Here is a 20,000-nt window from a genome sequence, read left to right on the forward strand (position 1 = left end):
ATGGGGCTGAGCCACAGCTCTAGGTGTTTTATGGACGCAAAGAGCATCACTCTGGAATGAGCACCAGTGGCCCCATAGCAAGCGGCTTGCTATCGGAGAGTAATGGTTAAGGGCAAAAGGCCATAAGTGCCAGTGAGGGTCCCAAGAAGAGGAGGATCAGGGCTACTCTGTGCAAAACAGTCACAGAGCAGGCAAGTATAACATTTATATAAAAACAAAGAACCTTTAGGGCCGGTTCACACTGCAGGCGCGGCGAGGCGTCTCCGACTTGCGGCGACCTGCAGAGGACTTCTGTATAGAAGTCAATGCAAGTCGCCCCCGAAGTCGCCCAGAAGTAGTACAGGAACCTTTTTTCTGAGTCGGAGCGACTCGAGTCGCTCCTCTCAGAACGGTTCCATTGTACAGAACGGGGGCGACTTGCGGGAGCGAGGCGAGGCGAGTCGTGTCGCCTCGCATCGCCCGCTGTGTGAACCGGCCCTTAAAATCACTTTAATAAGAAAAGGTGGAACCTTTCTAAAAAAAAAAAAAAAAAAAAAATGATTCTATTGCTGTATGATGTGACATGGCAGGAATGTATGCAGATTTGTAAAATTACTGAAAAGGTAAATTTTTATCCATCTTTTGTGTCTTACTTTCGTTTGCTATTATTTTTACAACTTGTACAGACAAAACTTATAAAAGGCATGTGCCGTCCTAAGATGCAGACACCTATATGCCTCAATGCCCAGGCAGTGTACCCTTGTGTCACCATGTTTTCACTCACAGTGTGTGCGCTGGGCACTGCTATCCACTTGAACACCAGGCCTTTTCTGACACTTTGTTTACATTTAAAAATCTGCATTTGTTTTTTTATAGCAAATATATATATATATATATATATATATATATACACACACACATATATATATATATATATACACACACACATACACACACACACACACACACACAATACTTTTTTTTAGCAGAGGCCTTAAAGAACAAAATGGTGGTCGTTGCGATTTTCTATGTCACATGGTATGTGCACACCATTTTTTCAAATGCAATTTTTTGGGGAAAAAAAAATTAACTTTAAAGGATTTTTGGTTCAATATAAAACATGGTGCTACGCTGAGTAGATAGAAACTTAACATGTCATGCGTTAAAATTGCGCTTGCTTGTGCAATGGCACCAAACTTATTTAAATATTTCCACAGGTGACGCTTTTATAAGCCTTTACCAGTTACAGAGTTTAGAGTTTCAGAAAAGATCTTGCGCTCCAATTATTGCTCTCACTCTGACGTTGATGGCAATACCCTCTTACATACACGTGTGGGACCAACGCATGCATTTGTCTTTGCGCTCAAGCATGGGAGGGGACGAGGGCGTTTTAAAAGTGTTTTTTTATTATATTATTTTTACAGTTTTTATTTTTTTTATTGCCGTCACAAGAAAAAGTAACTGTCACTTGTGACAGCAATAGGCAGCGACAGGTACTCCTTATGGAAAGATCTGGGGTCCATTAGGCCTCAGATGTCTCCTCTGCCCTTAAATGCATCTGATAAAACCAAGATCGATGTGATCAAATGCTTTTAAGATTTAGAAATGGCGCCATTTACATCCGGGGAAACTGAACGCGATGACAGAACTCGTCGCTTTCAGTTTCCTAAAGCATAGAGTGCATCAGAGACCTTCCGGTCCTCCATGGGCTTTATGGTAAGTCTGAGGAACTGCTGGCTTCAGGTACGGCCTCTCCATTGGGACATAGAACCCGGAAAGGCACTGGTGGAGGTGGGATGGCGGGCGGGGCCACCCCTCCTGTCACCTGTAAAAGCAATCCACAAATGTAAATCTACGTTAGGCAGTCTTCATCTGGCTATACCGTATTTATCGGCGTATAACACGCACATTCATTTTAAGAGGGAAGTTTCAGGGAAAAACGTACATTTTTGTATTGGAGTATAACACGCACACGCTAGTTGCACCCGATTTTCATGGTGAAAAAGTGAGTGTTATACGCCAATAAACACAGTAATTGTTCTGCCCACCGGGCTATTTTTCAGTTTGCTTATGTTCATGTGCTTGAAATAACGTGAGTTTTCTTGATGTACACCAAGCTAGTTATATGCAGTGTGCAAGCATCATCTACTGTTCCATTTCTGGTATAGCTTTGCTGTTTGTAGAAGTTACATATTGTATTCTCTTAGAATGTGTTAAAAAAGTTGTTAGGAACCAGTGCATTCTGGGAGAACTCTCTAGCGGAACTGAGTCAGCTTCCATTTTAAGAACCTACAGCAAGACAGAAAGGCATGTTTTCTTCAATCTCTTGCCATTACCCCTCAGTGAGCTTAAAAAGAGAGTTCTTGTTATCCCATTCTGTTATAGAGCATTGTTTCTTTAGTATATGTAAAATTGTACAGACTGATGTTTTTTGATAATTTTATCAATTTGTAGTTTCACCTGGCTTGTTACAATAAATTTAAGATCAAAGAAATATGGTATCTGGAGTTTATGGAGCAGGAAGGTTTAGCTCTCTGTCCTAGAGACAGAACAATAGTGACTCAACAGCATGTGAGGACAAGTGTCTGCTGCAACAACTGACCTCATGATATGCAACGTTTTTAGCACAATTATTACCTGGTGTGACCCAAACAATCTTTCCATATTGGTAACATGACAACGGGTTTAATAGCACACTCCAGTATAGCAAGCGCCAGTGCAAATTCCCGGGGTTTGCTGCACATCTGGACAGCCTTAATCCAGTTGGATCTGCAGAGAGAACAGCCAGTCATGTTACATTCCAAGCTTTACAGTGGCAGTTAGCCTGGATTTACAGCACTGCATACGTTACCTGTGAGAGGCCCAATTGGGATGCAGGAAAGGTGCCGGGATATTGTTCTCCAGCTGGACGATAGTCAGCCTTAGCGTGGATATGGTCAGTACCTTGGATCCGTGCACAGAGCCGTTCCACTTAAACTCTCCATTGGGCGACATGCAGAACTTGTGGGCCAAATGCCTGCGCTTGTCATGGTCCTCCCGGTGCTGGTGCTTGTTCAGTGCATACGAGTTGGTGGTGTACTGATTGTGATAAACACGGTACTTGCCCTCTTGTCCCAGTTTGAAATAGGTGCTGAGAATGCCCCTCATCACCACCTCCTTTCGGGTGCTCATCCGGGAGATCTCCCCTTGGGAATTCACCACCAGGACCTGTAGGAGCAAAATCATGGAAAGTTAATAAAGTAACTAAAAGGTGACTTGGATTCCGCCCACTCTGCAGCAGTGGCCATGGAATAGGGCGCTGGATGGCATACAATGTCATGACTCCGAAGACTACCTGCTAGCATCTATGGTAAGATCAGATGTCACTTAGATGTAAAATACTGCTGGGAAAAACAACTCATTCACAATCTAGTTCCAGAACTCTACCTTCATTCGTCCTCCCTGTGTGGGCTACCGGTCTGCAAACTCTCAGACCAATACTGTACCAATGGCAGTGAATTTTACAGCTAAAGACCTTTAACAATACTGGAGAGAAAACTTACAGTCACCCAGAAATGGGTCAAAGGCTGCAGGAAGAAATGCAAATTGTGTGCAATGTTATACCTTCATATAGTGACCCTGTGCTGCGCCCATGCAGGGTGCATTTTAATTCCCCCCAAGGAACTTTTATCCCCTGCCGTTCTGTTCAGCCACTAACAGCAAAAGGTGAGCTCTGTGTAAATTATGAGGTTGATTTACTAAAACCAGAGAGACTGCAAAATCTGGTGCAGCTGTGCACGGGATCCAAATCAGCTTCTAACCTCAGCTTTTTTAATTAAGCTTTGACAATAAAACCTGGTTTCTACACAGAGCTGCACTAGATTTTGCACTCTCCGGTTTTAATATATCATTCCCTATATGTCTCGGAAATCAAAGTTCATATTAAATTATATGGATTTCCCAAACTGGTAGCATAACTGAGCGAGTCACGTGCCCCCCCCCCCCCCGGAAGTATTGAGTTTGGGCTCGTTTACACAGGGCAGTGGTCTCCAAATTGCAGCCATTGGGCCGAATGTGGCCCTTTTCTTGCCTTTATCCAGGCCTTGAGGCACTTTTCTTCCCACTGACACCAACAACGGGACGCCATTCCTCCCGCCAGTACCAATGACGGGACGCCATTCCTCCCGCCAGTACCAATGACGGGACGCCATTCCTCCCGCCAGTACCAATGACGGGACGCCATTCCTCCCGCCAGTACCAATGAAGGGACGCCATTCCTCCCGCCAGTACCAATGAAGGGACGCCATTCCTCCCGCCAGTACCAATGAAGGGACGCCATTCCTCCCACCAGTACCAATGACTGGACGCCATTCCTCCCATTGGGCCGAATGTGGCCCTTTTCTTGCCTTTATCCAGGCCTTGAGGCACTTTTCTTCCCACTGACACCAACAACGGGACGCCATTCCTCCCGCCAGTACCAATGACGGGACGCCATTCCTCCCGCCAGTACCAATGACGGGACGCCATTCCTCCCGCCAGTACCAATGACGGGACGCCATTCCTCCCGCCAGTACCAATGACGGGACGCCATTCCTCCCGCCAGTACCAATGACGGGACGCCATTCCTCCCGCCAGTACCAATGACGGGACGCCATTCCTCCCGCCAGTACCAATGACGGGACGCCATTCCTCCCGCCAGTACCAATGACTGGACACTACTCTTCCCACCAGTACCGATCACGAGACACTATTCCTTCCACCAGTACCAATGATGGGGAACTATCCCTCCCACGACACCAAAGACGCATTGTTTACTCCCGCTGAAGCAAGGACTTTTTCTATTCCCAATAGCTACAGTCCAGCCCCCCTAAAGTCTGAAGGACAGTAAAATGACCCATTGTTTATAAAGTTTGGAGACCCCTGAGACAAGTCGTACACTGCCTTGTGCCCATGTTTACCTGCACCGCACCCCCGTGCAGGAAGTCTCATTGATGCCCATTGGGAAATAGGAAATATACAGACAACCGCTGGGTCCCAATATGACATCCATTTGGATGTGGGTCCCTGAACTCATACTGTCTGTGCTGAGGGAGCCACACCCACACAGCTGCCCCATACGGGGCCATATTCAATAGACATGAATGTGACTGCCTGTATGGGGATGCATGGAACACCTGTGCAATCCTGGGCAGGTAAACAGGGCCCTGCACAGATGTTGAGTATTGCACACCCTGTGCGAACAAAGCCTATTTCCTATTTCTGGTGCTGAACAGAGGGGCAGAGGAGCAAAGACAATATAAAAAATTACTTGACCCTAATACAAAGTATTAACAGAATCCTATTAGGACCCCTCATAAAAAACACACGCTTTATTACCTGGGGAAAAACGAGGACAAGGCCTGGCCTCCAACCCACCTGCTAAATTTATCGTTTAATACAAAACCTCAGGTGCATGTTAACCCCACAGAACTCAGAAAACCGGAGCACCTTCCAATCCCCTAAAACTCTAAAATTAATCTAATTTATACTACAATTATCATCATAGCCTTGCAAGAGAAATTATTCAAATCACAAATACAGAAGAATGTAAGATACATGGTTTAGCCTGAGACGGCTCCCCTGATTCCCCGAGCCGAAGATGGAAAGGCAGAAGGTGGTAGAAGTAGTGAAAGTCACAGAACAGTCCTCAAACCTCAATTCTGGAAGGAATCCTCCACCGCCCCAGGTATTATTACCCCTCCAGACACCAGAAAACAGGGGATCAAAACTTAAAAAAAAGATAGATTGAGTAGGCCTGGCACAGCTGACACCAGAAAAGAACCGGAGGGGAGAGGGGGAGGGGAAGTCAGTCCACTAAGTGCAGCTGGATCAACATGGCCGACACAAAACACAAACCTCTCTGCCATCCTTATAAATCTTATTAGCTTCATGGGCTGCAGCAATGCACTGGTGATTCTTCAACAGACTTAACTTGCTGTCTGGATTCCGTAGTCTGGTCACCATCCTAGAGGGCGTCTTCCCGATTCCCGGGGTCTCGGCTGCCTCTGAAGGACCCTTGTCTAGTTTCACCTCCGCAGGAGCTGGAGACAAAAAAAAAAAAAAAAAATTGTACAAAATGGGTGCTGAACACACAAAACACTTCCAGTGCTTAACCCAACCCCATTCACATGTGTGTGACTTGTCATTCATGCCACTTTGGACATCAAAGAGACATTACATGTCGTGCCCCATGTTTTCCAATGATAACCATTCATGCAGAGCATCCGGAAAGTATTGACAGCGCTTCGCTTCTTCCACATTTTATGTTATGTTACAGTCTTATTCCAAAATGGATTAAATTATTTTCCTCCAAATTCTGAAAACAATCCCCCACAATGACAACATGAAAGAAATTTGTTTGAAATCTTTACAATAAAAAGGAAAAAATCCCATGTACACAAGTATCACAAGCTCCTCCCATGTACATAAGTATAGGTATATGTATAGAAGTAGCCTTTCCCACACCCACCTAACTGTCCCTGAGCCACCCCCATCAAATCATTCTCTGCACCTATTACCTTTTGTACCACCACCCCCTCCTTTAAGAATGTAAGCTCTACGAGCTGAGTCCTCCGGTACCTTCTGTATTTAACTGTAATTGTGTTGTCCCCCCCCCCCCTATACATTGTAAAGCGCTGTGTAAAATGTTGGCGCTATATAAAAATTGTGTATAATAATAGTAGTAGTATATATAAGTATAGGTATATGTATAGATGTACCGTATTTATCGGCATATAACATGCACTTTTTCCCCCTAAAATCAGGGGAAAATCGTGGGTGCGTGTTATACGCCGATCCCCCGCTGATTGTCAGCTCCTCTGCCTTTTCTGCCACTTTCGGAAGCAGCCGAGAACGGGCGAGTGCGGCCAAAAATAGCAGAGAACGGCTGAGCGCCGGCAAGATACACAGGACATCCACTTTGTATCTCGGCGGCGCCATTTTTAAACAGAAAGCCTGCAAAAGAAACTGACAAGGCTGCAAATTACATGTAAGGCTGCAATGGAAGGCTGCAAATGACACTGACAAGGCTGAATTGATGGGCATTTAAATGTAAGTTTTTTTTTTTCCTTAAACTTTCCTCCTAAAAGTTTTTTTCTTTAAAATTCCCTCCTAAACTTGGGGTGTGTGTTATACGCCAATAAATATGGTATGTATAAGTATATGTACACGGGAGGAGCCGGTCATACTTATGTACACGGGAGGAGCCGGTGTCCTATCATATATGGTCCCCCATCGGATAGTGTCCGCTGTGTACTGCGTATGTGCAGTACACAGATTCCGAAAATAGCCGAACGGCGCTGTGAGTCCAGGTTCTATCCCCACCATCCAAGTGGATATAGAGTTGGAATATAAAAGAGCCGAGCGCAGCGAGGCCGAGTGAAGCTCACCCGCGAAGGGCCCTCTAATTTTCATAACCCTATGTCCGCTTGGATGGTGGGGCAACCACCACTCACTCCGCAGGCGCCGTTCAGCTTCGGAGATTTTACGAAGCTTCTTCTGCCGGAGACACTATATGATGGCAGGACACCATCTGCCAGAACACCGGTCATACTTATGTACACAGGAGGAGCCGGTCATACTTATGTACACGGGATTTTTTTCCTTTTTTAATTTTTAATAAATTTGCAAAGATTTCTAGCAAACTTCTTTCACTTTACATTGTAGGTGAGGTTGAAAAAAAGACCACTCCAAGTCCAACCTACGTTGTCATTATGGGATACGGTTTGTAGAATTTTGAGGAAATTCATGAATTGAATCCATTTTGGAAGAAGGCTGTAACATAACAAAATGTGGAAAAGGTCATGATCTTCCTAGATGCACTACTTCGGTCCGACTTTCATGCAACTTGAGGTCCATAGACGTCAATGTTAACCCTCAAACATTACATGAAAGCCCTACATTTTTTACAAGCAACAGTGGATCCGACTTTGTGGAGCAACAACAAGTCCCACCCATCCAAAGTTGTGTCAAAGTTGCACTTCTGAGTCACTTGACTTAGGAGTCATACAAGTGTGTACTGCCAAAACATCTCAATGTCAGGCGGACTATCAACTTCAGTGCAACAAACTTCTTTTTTTGTATGCTTCATCGGTGCAGTTTCTTCCAAACCAAATAGGGGAGTCACAAGGCCCGACCTGAGGCACTACTACGTTGGCAAGCCGACGCGTTTCGGGGGGGACAAACCCCCTTGCTCAGAGCTGTGCGTTAGTGGGCCTTAGCTCTAAGGAAGGAGATACATCCCCTGAAATGCGTCAGTTGTCAACATAGTAGTGCAGCATGTGATGCCCCCATGTGGTTGGGACAGGGCCGTCTAATATTGATTGGACCCTGGGCAAAAATCTTCTTAGGGCCCCCCTTCCCCCATTCAATTTCGCTCTCCATCTTCTCTGAGACATACAATAAATAGCCGCTAGACTTAAAATCAATTTACTGTATCAGATCAGGCAGCGATTGCAATTGGTTGCCAGAGGTTACAGTATATCATTACTGCTTACTGACTGGTTAATAGAGGTTACAGCACTCCTTAAGGCTCACTGATTAGTTGCTAGAGGTTACAGCACATTCATGCTTGTTGATTGGCTGCTAGAGATTGCTGTACAGTAATACTGCTCACTGGTTGCTTTAGGTTACCGCACATCTTCTCCTCACTGCAGGGGGGCATGATATACCTATGAATGCTGCCTTTATTTACATATCAATGCAGTTGGCCTCAGCTATTTACATATGAATGCCAATATTTGCATGTAAACACAAGTCTGCAGGTGAGTTATCTGTACACAATAGGGTGGAGCTGGGCAGCATTAGTAGCAGCACAGGACTAAAACTTCAAGGGAATGTAAACTGGGATAGTTGGCAAGTATGAGGCAGCTGCTTTGGGCCCCACAACAATGAGAGGGCCCAGGGCAGCTACCCCTTTTGCCCTGCCTTAAAGACGGCCCTGGGTTGGGAATAGGGGTGCGTCCCCCGAAAACGATTCAGCTTGCCACCATAGAAGTGCATAAAGTCGGGCCATGTGATTCCCCTAATAGATTGTCATTTGGTGATCTGCAACACTCATTTCCTACTTTCCTAGAATGTATTTGGCGGTTTGTTTCCATACCAACAAACCTTTGGTAATGCCCAGCTGTGTGTTTTGGTAAAATTGGGTGCTAAACGGTCTGCCACAAAAACAGAGCTCTGGAAAATAAAACCAGACTTCTAAAAGTCTATATATACACCTTTATGAATAGTATAAAAGTTTCAGTGCTACATAAATAACTGCAGGGTTGCAATATAAAGGGTGGAGCTTCAGAATCATTAATAGTGTCTGCAGATCCATGGAGCATCGTAGAATACGCTGGACAATGGTGCAGGTTAAGCTAAGCACACTATATAAGAATGATGATATATCAGTCAGGAATCCACGAGTGCAGAATCACCACAGCAACAAACAGGGGAGCTCAGTATGCAGCAGAGACTTGAAATCCCAGGCTAGCCCCGCACAGTATGCTCACCTGCATCCTCCGGCTTTGAGACCGGCGGCTGAGTCTCCCTCTGTTGGTCAGAAGTCGTCTTGTCATCACTGCTAGGCTGGGGCGCAGGAGGTACACTAGTGCCGGAGGAGGATTCCTCAGCTTCTGGTTAATAGAGAAAATGTTCAGCTTGTGGATGGGACAATTAAAAACTAAGTTCTCTACAGCCTGACCAGCAGCAGCTCCCTGTACTTTTTCGATATGCAGTATGCATTCCCACAGGAACACAACCAGAAATGCCCAGCAGGTGGCAGAATTGTACAGACACACAACCGGTCTGGACTCCTTTCTAGGAATGGTTATGGCGAGGTGAACCCAGAGTCATCTGAGGGCACACAAAGCAAAAGGCAGACATGCAGCAGAAAGACAACAATGCCCCAAAAATCACACACATGTAGTGTGACATATTAATGGGTCACCCAACCAAAAACAAAGCAGATAAAACCAATAAAGTCAAAAGATGATTGAATCCACCAGATTCCACCTGTTACTTAAAGTGTAAGTTCCATTTTTGGGTGGAACTCAGCTTTAAGTGCAGGTGACCCTGTTTAAGGAGAGGGTACCCTGTTTTTACAGGCATCCAGCTCCCACTTCTTCCCCTGGCTCCACAAGGAAATTCCCCTCTCCCTCCCTGCAATGTTCTGGGATACGTCACAGGTCCCAGAAGATTGTCCGGCCATTGACAGGGCGCAGCGTGGCCTGTGCTGTGAAACCAGCAGTTACAATGTCAGCGCCTTGGAGAGGAGGGGGAGAGGAGCGGGGCTTTGTACAGCCGCGTAAGCTTTTTGTGGCTAATGACTTTTAAATGGGTGGAACTCCGCTTTAACTACTACATTTGGAAGGAGCAAGCTTTTAAAAGGTCTTCCGACATTGCTGAGCTGGAGTGTGTAAGGACTGGATAGGTGGATCAGGACAGAGAAGTTATGGAGGGGATAGGTGGATCAGGACAGGGAGGTTATGGAGGGGGATAGGTGGATCAGGACAGGGATGTTATGGAGGGGGATAGATGGATCAGGACAGGGAGGTTATGGAGGGGATAGGTGGATCAGGACAGGGAGGTTATGGAGGGGATAGGTGGATCAGGACAGGGAGGTTATGGAGGGGATAGGTGGATCAGGACAGGGAGGTTATGGAGGGGATAGAAGGATCAGGACAGGGAGGTTATGGAGGGGATAGGTGGATCAGGACAGGGAGGTTATGGAGGGGATAGGTGGATCAGGACAGGGAGGTTATGGAGTGGATAGGTGGATCAGGACAGGGAGGTTATGGACTGGATAGGTGGATCAGGACAGGGAGGTTATGGACTGGATAGGTGGATCAGGACAGGGAGGTTATGGAGTGGATAGGTGGATCAGGACAGGGAGGTTATGGAGGGGATAGGTGGATCAGGACAGGGAGGTTATGGAGTGGATAAGGTGGATCAGGACAGGGAGGTTATGGAGGGGATAGGTGGATCAGGACAGGGAGGTTATGGACTGGATATGTGGATCAGGACAGGGAGGTTATGGACTGGATAGGTGGATCAGGACAGGGAGGTTATGGAGTGGATAGGTGGATCAGGACAGGGAGGTTATGGAGTGGATAGGTGGATCAGGACAGGGAGGTTATGGAGGGGATAGAAGGATCAGGACAGGGAGGTTATGGAGAGGATAGATGGATCAGGACAGGGAGGTTATGGAGAGGATAGATGGATCAGGACAGGGAGGTTATGGAGAGGATAGATGGATCAGGACAGGGAGGTTATGGAGGGGATAGATGGATCAGGACAGGGAGGTTATGGAGGGGATAGAAGGATCAGGACAGGGAGGTTATGGAGAGGATAGATGGATCAGGACAGGGAGGTTATGGAGAGGATAGATGGATCAGGACAGGGAGGTTATGGAGGGGATAGGTGGATCAGGACAGGGAGGTTATGGAGTGGATAGGTGGATCAGGACAGGGAGGTTATGGAGGGGATAGAAGGATCAGGACAGGGAGGTTATGGAGGGGATAGGTGGATCAGGACAGGGATGACATGGAGGGGATAGAAGGATCAGGACAGGGATGACATGGAGGGGATAGAAGGATCAGGACAGGGAGGTTATGGAGGGGATAGATGGATCAGGACAGGGAGGTTATGGAGGGGATAGAAGGATCAGGACAGGGAGGTTATGGAGGGGATAGGTGGATCAGGACAGGGAGGTTATGGAGGGGATAGGTGGATCAGGACAGGGAGGTTATGGAGGGGATAGGTGGATCAGGACAGGGAGGTTATGGAGGGGATAGGTGGATCAGGACAGGGATGACATGGAGGGGATAGGTGGATCAGGACAGGGATGACATGGAGGGGATAGAAGGATCAGGACAGGGATGACATGGAGGGGATAGAAGGATCAGGACAGGGATGACATGGAGGGGATAGAAGGATCAGGACAGGGATATTACCTAAAGCAGTAGTGGAGGATGAAGAGGCTGATGCCGGGTCAGTGCCGCTTTCTGCCGCCTTGCTGCTCTGTGCAGTCTTGTCTTCAGCATCCTTAATGGGGGTCTCTGGGGGTTTGCTGCCATCAGTGGATGAAGGGGGCTCCATGCTGCTTTTTTCACTGACTGTCTCTGTATTAACAACATAAGTAAGCGTTAGCGAAAAGTTCCAGACTCTCTATCTGCCGCCAATAATTCAGACAAGCTTCGTACACACAAAAGGTTCACCAACCCGACTTGTAGTTCAGGGCAGCACACCTCATACACTGCATGACACCTTCCTTAACAACTCAGAGGAACTTCATGCAAACACGAGGGGCTAGAACTACTAGAACTGGAGAGGGCAAAATCTACTGCAGCTCTACATAGTAACCAATCAGCTTCCAAGTTTTATTGTCAAAGCTTAAAGTGTTATTAACCACTTGGGACCCGCGCTATTGCAAAATGACGGCAATAGCGCGGACCCACATTTTCGGGACTACGTCTATTGACGTAGTCCCGGTTACGAGCGGCCTGCGCGCCCCCTGAGGGGCGCGCGCGGCGCGCTCTGTGATCGGCGAGTCCGTGAGACTCGCCTGATCACCGATCCGTGTAAGGGGTCGATCCCGACCCCTTATCACGTGATCAGCTGTCAGCCAATGACAGCTGATCATGTGATAAAACGGAGCCGGTAATCGGCTAGTATTCCTCCTCGCGCTGACAGCGCGAGGAGAAAAAAAAAAAGCCGATCGCCGGCGGCCGTGTTCGGGACATCAGTCCCGATCACGGCCAGCAATTTAAAAGGACACCTGCCCCCTGCCAGTGCCCACCTGCCACCCGCAGTGCCATCCTGAATAAAGTAAGTGCCCCCCTGTCAGTGCCACCCAGCAGTGCCCATAGTGCCACCCAGCAGTGCCCACAGTGCCACCCAGCAGTGCCCACAGTGCCACCCACAGTGCCACCCAGCAGTGCCACCCACAGTGCCACCCAAAATCTGCCTCAGGTGCTGCACCCCAGTGCCGCCCATCAGTGCCCAGCAGTGCCGCCCATCAGTGCCCAGCAGTGCCGCCCATCAGTGCCCAGCAGTGCCACCTATCAGTGCCACCTATCAGTGCCCATCAGTCCCATCTATCTGTGGTACCTATCAGTGCCCATCCGTGCCACCCATCCGTGCCACTTATCCGTGCCACCCATCCGTGCCATCTTATCTGTGCCCATCTTTGCCCATCAGTGCCGCCTTATCTGTGCCCATCGGTGCCGCCTTATCTGTGCCTATTAGTGCCGCCTTAACTATGCCTATCAGTGCCCACCAGTGCAGCCTATCAGTGCCCACCAATGCAGCCCATCAGTGCCCACCAATGCAGCCCATCAGTGCCCACCAATGCAGCCTATCAGTGCCGCCTAATCAGCGCACTTCAATGAAGGAGAAAAATGACCCGTTTGCAAAATTTTATAACAAACTATTAAAACATGATTTTTTTTTTTTTTTTTTTTGCATCTTTTTTTGTTTGTTTAGCAAAAAATAAAACTCCGAGCTGTAACTAAATACCACCAAAAGAAAGCTCTATTTGTAGGAAAAAAATGATAAAAATTTCATTTGGGTACAGTGTTGTATGACCGCGCAATTGTCACTCAAAGTGCATCAGCGCTGAAAGCTGAAAATTGGTCTGGGACTGAGGGGGGTTTAAGTGCCCAGTAAGCAAGTGGTTAAAGGCCGATTTTTTTTTTTTTTTTTTTTTTAAACCATTTCAGCTCCGGAAGATTTTACCCCCTTCCTGACCAGAGCACTTTTTACAAAAGGTGGTCGCTCGGCGCTGTAACCAAACAAAATTGGCGTCCCTTTTTCCTCATAAATAGAGCTTTATTTTGGTGGTATTTGATCACCTCTGCGGTTTTTATTTTTTGCGCTATCAACGAAAAAAAAAAAAAAAAGGAGCGCGACAATTTATTTTAAAGAACAATATTTTCAATAATTTTTACTTTTAGTTATAATATCCCCAAATTTAATTTTTTTTTTTTAAACACAAATTCCTTCGTCAGTTTAGGCCAATAAGTATTATTCTTTTTTTTTTTTTTATTTCTTTTTTACCAAAATCACAAAAAGCGTATATTGATTGGTTTGCGCAAAAGTTATAGTATCTACAAACTATGGGAAAGATTTATGGAATTTTTATATATATTTTTTTTTTTACTAGTAATGGCGGTGATGTGCGATTTTAGCGGTATTGCGACAGATCAGAGACTTTTGACACTTTTTTGGGACCACTGGCATTTATACAGCGATCAGTGCTATGCACTGATTACTGTATAAATGTCACTGTCAGGGAAGGGGTTAACACTAGGGGGCGATCAAGGGGTTAATTGTGTGTTCTAACTGTAGGGGGGATAGCATTGACTAGGAGAGGAGATGAGATTTGTGCACATCTCTGGATTGAGATGAGACTCAGGTAAATGTTTAAGGGGGGGGGCGCTGCACTTACCTTCATGCATATTGGCACAGTTGCACCAGTGTTAGTTACCCCACCCCCCGCCCTTCCCCTCTGCACACAGGTCTTTGTCCACTTTGCTCCCAACTGGACAAGGCTAGACACAGCCTGAAATATTGCTATGTGAAATGGGAGATTTACTGTTTTGTACTGCTTAAAGTGGTTGTAAACCCTTACAAACCACTTTCACCTACAGGTAAGCCTAGATTAAGACTTACCTGTAGGTCCAAGAAATATCTCCTAAACCTACACGGTTTAGGAGATATTTGCCCGAAGACAGGCACTGCTGTCTACAGCGCATGCGCCGTAGACAGCGGCGCGCAGGCGCACTGAGCGTGGCATCGTCAATGGCGAAGATGCCGCGCGATAACGTGTGTGTCGGCTCCCGTGTGCATGCACGGGAGCGACGTCATCGCGGCTTCGCCGAATGACAGCGGTGGAGCTGCGAAACCCACAGAGAAGATGGATGCGCTGGACTACAGGGGACAGCGGTGACTTCGCTGGCTCCTGTGTCAGGCAAGTGACACATAATGGACTACTATGCGATGCGATGCGATGCATAGTAGTCCATTATGCTTTACCTTTGCAGGGAATGAAAGAGGAAGTAACACTCATCAGGGTTTACTTCCTCTTTAATGCTTCTGCAGCAAATTATTATCAACAAAATAATAAATATCAACAGCCAAAATGGATTTCAAGTATAAATGGGTCCCATTGGGGGGGAAGAAGGAAGGAATCTCACCTCCTTTCTGCTCTTTGTCCAGCCCCTCCCCCTCTGGTTTGGAGATGGAATTAGGCTCTTTGCTACTCTCCCCCTCCGTTGCAGCAACCTCCGATGGCTTTTCCCCCTCCGCCAGGACCTTGTTCTTCTCGGCTTCCTCCTGCTTGGCTTTCTGACGTTCCGTTATCTCGTCTATAAAAGACATTGTGCGTTACAGAAGACCTTGTGTGGGGAAACAACTGACGGTCTGAAGGTTTATTTCAATGCAACGATTCTTTATTTATGGGGCCCCTTGAAGTCTTCAGAACCACCGAAGCATACGTGAGGCCTGGGAGTACCTACCATTGACCACAGACAGATAGGACCGGTTATTCCCCTTGGCCTTGTTGGTCAGCTCCTCGGTTATATCCATGTGTCGGTGGATCTCCTCTCGGAGGTCGGTCAGGGTCTTGCACAGGTCGGCCTCATAGTACGTCCTGTCCAGGCAGTCTAATAGCTCGTCAAGCTGCTGCTTTGTACTGTAGTACCAGATCTTCTCCTCCTCAGAATACTCTTCTCTACACAGAAATAGAAAAGCAGAAAGTCACCTACTGGCAGCCATGGCCGGAGCCGGACACCCTTTAGACCAGGGGTGCCCAACCTTTTGAAGAGCGAGGGCCATCTAAGCAACTTGGTAATCGGCCGCGGGCCGCAATAAGCGGAGCGGGTGCATGCCAGCCCACTCTACTTCCTTTATTTTTGCGGATTGGAGGTAGGCATTTGTAAGTCCATTTACATCTGCTACTATTTTTAAAGGTGAATGGAGGGTCCAATTGGGTCAGACTGATCGAGTGAAAGGGGCCTATGGCTCAGTGCAGGTAACCCTCAGGGGCACTGCTCTGCACCTGTGGATCAGTTTGAAAGCAGACCATTAACCACTGCAACACAGATATGCCCATATATACACTGTTATTTTAGTAATAAACATACTATTAATAGTATTCTATTCCATCACAGAGCAGGAGGTCGCGGGCCACATCGGAGGGCTCCGCGGGCCACATCAGAGGGCTCCGCGGGCCACATCAGAGGGCTCCGCGGGCCACATCAGAGGGCTCCGCGGGCCACATCAGAGGGCTCCGCGGGCCACATCAGAGGGCTCCGCGGGCCACATCAGAGGGCTCCGCGGGCCACATCAGAGGGCTCCGCGGGCCACATCAGAGGGCTCCGCGGGCCACATCAGAGGGCTCCGCGGGCCACATCAGAGGGCTCCGCGGGCCACATCAGAGGGCTCCGCGGGCCACATCAGAGGGCTCCGCGGGCCACATTAGAGGGCTCCGCGGGCCACTGGTTGGGCACCCCTGCTTTAGACTTTATAAATCTGGCATTTTTTACATGGTCACATCCTACAAGAGCTTGGAAAGAGCCAAACCCGAGGGGAAGCCATGGTCCCCAAACTGCATCCTTCAGGCCATATGTGACGCTTTGCATGTCTTTGAAGTACAGGGTACTATTCCTCCCGCTGACATCAAGAATGTGGAACTATTCTCCCCATTGATACCAATTGGCCCGATTCCTCCCATTATTGACCAGAGGTGCTGAAGCTGGAAGCTCCAAGACGATCAGGGAGGACAAAAAAAAAATCAATTATTCTCTATGGTGGTTCACGTCTCCACTCCAAGTGGTCTGAAGCAAAACGCCTGAACCTCAAACCTTTAGAGCTACTTGGTGTATTTTTTTTTCCTCCAAAGAAATGCATTGAGAATAATTATTTTCCGAGCACTGAGACACTCAGTATACCAAAACAATGTAAATGTTCTTACACTGCCAAGGCACAACGACTCCGACAAGACATTTTTAGGCTATCTGGCTAAACTTAGGCTAATCAAAGCCTGGCTTCTATCATCAACCTGAGACATGCAGCCAACAGGGCCATAAAAACAAGAGAGCAGGCCATTGGTTGGTTTCATGGGGGGGTTATTTACGAAAGGCAAATCCACTTTGCACTGCAAGTACACTTGGAAGTGCAGTCGCTCTAAATCTAAGGGGTAGATCTGAAACGAGGGGAAGCTCTGCTGATTTTATCATCTAATCATGAACAAGCTAAAATGCTGTTTTTTTTATTTTCCTTGCATGTCCCCCTCGGATCTACAGCGACTTTACTTCCAAGTGGACTTGCAGTAAAAAGAGGATTTTCCTTTAGTAAATAACCCCCGTGGTGTCCCATGTGCCGGGGGTTCAATTACATTCCCCACTTCCACCCTGTACCCCTCCGTGCACCAGAAACCAAGGCAAACAATTGGGATGTGCCGATAGCGAGTATTTTCACAAGTTATCATGAAAACGCTACCGATACTTCGCAGTGTGATTTGCGTCCATATAAAATAAATAGGTGCAAATCTCACTGCCTGAATCACAAGTAGTTTCCCACACCGCTCCTCTGCTTGTCATAGTGATTTTCAGCTTCAGGAGGGGTGTGGGAAACCACTAGCCCCGGCTCCTGATCCGGTGGACATCTGCTCCTGCCTCTCCCATGGCATTCTTCCTTGCATCTCCAGCGGCTCTCTCCCCCTAGCCTGACTGTACGGACTACAGGGATTCTAACTGGTCAGCACCATCACACGGACAGGGCTGACCAATCAGAATCTGTCTAGCCCATATTGTCAGCACTGCAAGGAGAGGAGAGAAAGACGTGGGGATTTCAACTCCCTAGACTGGTGAAGGGGCTTTTTGGTGTCTGACAGCGGGGGACTGCGGCAATCTGGTACAGCGGGACCGAGTCTGATGGACGGAAACGCTGAAGGCTGGGGGGGGGGGGGGGGGAGCGAGGGAGGCTGGGCAGGAGGGAAGAGAGGGAGGCTGGGGTAAAAAAAAAAAAAAAAGGAGGGAGAGGAGAGGGGGAAGGAGAGAGGGAAGCTGGGGGGTGGGACCAAGAGAGAGGCTGGGGGGGTGGGACCGGGGGAACCGCGAGGGAGGCTGGGGGGGTGGGACCGGGGGAACCGCGAGGGAGGCTGGGGGGTGGGACCGGGGGAACCGCGAGGGAGGCTGGGGGGTGGGACCGGGGGAACCACGAGGGAGGCTGGGGGGTGGGACCGGGGGAACCGACAGGGAGGCTGGGGGGTGGGACCGGGGGAACCGACAGGGAGGCTGGGGGGTGGGACCGGGGGAACCGACAGGGAGGCTGGGGGGTGGGACCGGGGGAACCGACAGGGAGGCTGGGGGGTGGGACCGGGGGAACCGACAGGGAGGCTGGGGGGTGGGACCGGGGGAACCGACAGGGAGGCTGGCTGGGACCGGGGGAACCGACAGGGAGGCTGGCTGGGACCGGGGGAACCAACAGGGAGGCTGGCTGGGACCGGGGGAACCAACAGGGAGGCTGGCTGGGACCGGGGGAACCCAGAGGGAGGCTCCCCCATTTATTTTGTATGGATGCAAATCAAACAGCAAAGTATCAGTACTCTGTATCAGTAAGTACTTGAGTACTCCCCAATAAAAAAAAAAAAAAAAAAAGGATATTGGTACAACCTTAGTAAACTGGTTGTCCCGATTACAGCCCTTTGCATTACTATACAAGTCGCCCCCGCAAACAAGAAAACCGGTTCACTTACATGATGATGCGTCTGGTTAAAAACCAGTATTTCCGTCTGTGTCGGTCATAGCCGATTGGCTCGTGCCTTATGTAAGGCTTGTTTTTTTGGATCTCAGCCACACAGTCAATGACGCCTGAAACTTTGTGGGCGACGCACACCTCGCACTGCCACTCGTCCTCGGGCACCTCCTCCAGAGGAGGCTTCACACACTCCAGGTGGTAGACGGCCGAGCAGGTCTCGCAACACAGCAAGTCCCCCAGTTTGTGGCACACGCGGCAGTGGTCGTCATACTGAATGACACCCTCCGACATCAGCTCCTCACGGGCTATGTTGGTGGTCAGGAACTGGTCCACCAAGAAGAGCAGCACCTGCACCTTGCTCTCTATGGGGCCGTAGGGATAATCGTCCACTTCCTGGAAGGGAAGAACGTGATGGAACTCCTTGTCGCTTTCGCAGTAAACGCGCAGCACCTCCGGCCAAGTCATGCCGTCGATGAAGTACAAGGTGGAGTTGACGCTGTCCTTTAAGTCAGCCGGTCCAAAGGTAGTATTGGAGGTGTCCTCCTCTCGAAGGACGGCCTTCAAAAGGGCGACGTGCGTCTCGGCCAGCAGGGTGCACTGTTCCTGGCTGACCAGAGCGGCACAGAAGTCCTCGAAGCGGAAAGGGGAGAGCCGCAGAACCGTGCCGAAGTTCCTCAGCACCTCGTAGACGGCGATCACGTTCATCAGGTGCTCAGAGGGCAGCAGCAAATCTTCTGAAGACTTGGGGAACTCCAGAGGCGGGACGTCCTTCTCCTCGTATATCGGGGACCGCGGCCTGTGGATCCTGGGTTTTCGCCTTCCTGTTAACAAAGAAGAAAATCCGTTAGAAGGATGAAAATTCAAAAACAAATAACGGAACTTCAGGGAAGGATTTTAGTGCCGTTTCATTGGTCCAGCTTGGACAAACGATTTATATGCGCTATACCTGTGGGACCGCAAAGGAAGCTTAGAATCCCTGTAGTAGTCTTGGCAATTACAGTGATCGCCGCTGACTTCCGGGTCCTGTGCCAAGCAGCATAATAGACATTGGTGGGGGATGGGGGGGGTCACTCCATCCACACAGGCACCATTTATGGAATGCCTTGCATTTTGGTCAATGCAAAGCATTCAGTGACTGGACCAAGTGGAGATTTATAATATCAGCCCACCTCTCATCCAACCAGCGAATACCTTACATCACATGTCAAACACAAGGCCCGTGGGCCGAACGCGGCCCTCCCTGCCATTTCATGTGGCCC

General features: G+C 48.5%; 1 protein-coding gene across 1 annotated transcript in view; it reads right to left on the reverse strand.

Annotated features, from left to right (window-relative positions):
• The window catches only part of BPTF (bromodomain PHD finger transcription factor), a gene marked incomplete in the record, with an annotated part of 82,119 nt that overhangs the window by 48,959 nt on the left and 13,160 nt on the right, over window positions 1–20,000 (reverse strand). Inside the window, 8 exon segments of the mRNA XM_077460643.1 lie at window positions 2,617–2,748; window positions 2,831–3,186; window positions 5,854–6,038; window positions 9,492–9,614; window positions 11,934–12,101; window positions 15,177–15,347; window positions 15,498–15,712; window positions 18,740–19,562. Of these exon segments, the coding sequence (XP_077316769.1) occupies window positions 2,617–2,748; window positions 2,831–3,186; window positions 5,854–6,038; window positions 9,492–9,614; window positions 11,934–12,101; window positions 15,177–15,347; window positions 15,498–15,712; window positions 18,740–19,562 (2,173 nt within the window).

The sequence above is a fragment of the Lithobates pipiens genome, unplaced genomic scaffold, assembly GCF_037356315.1.
Source record: "Lithobates pipiens isolate NorthernLeopardFrog02 unplaced genomic scaffold, aLitPip1_a1.2 Scaffold_28, whole genome shotgun sequence".
NCBI lineage: Eukaryota > Metazoa > Chordata > Amphibia > Anura > Ranidae > Lithobates > Lithobates pipiens.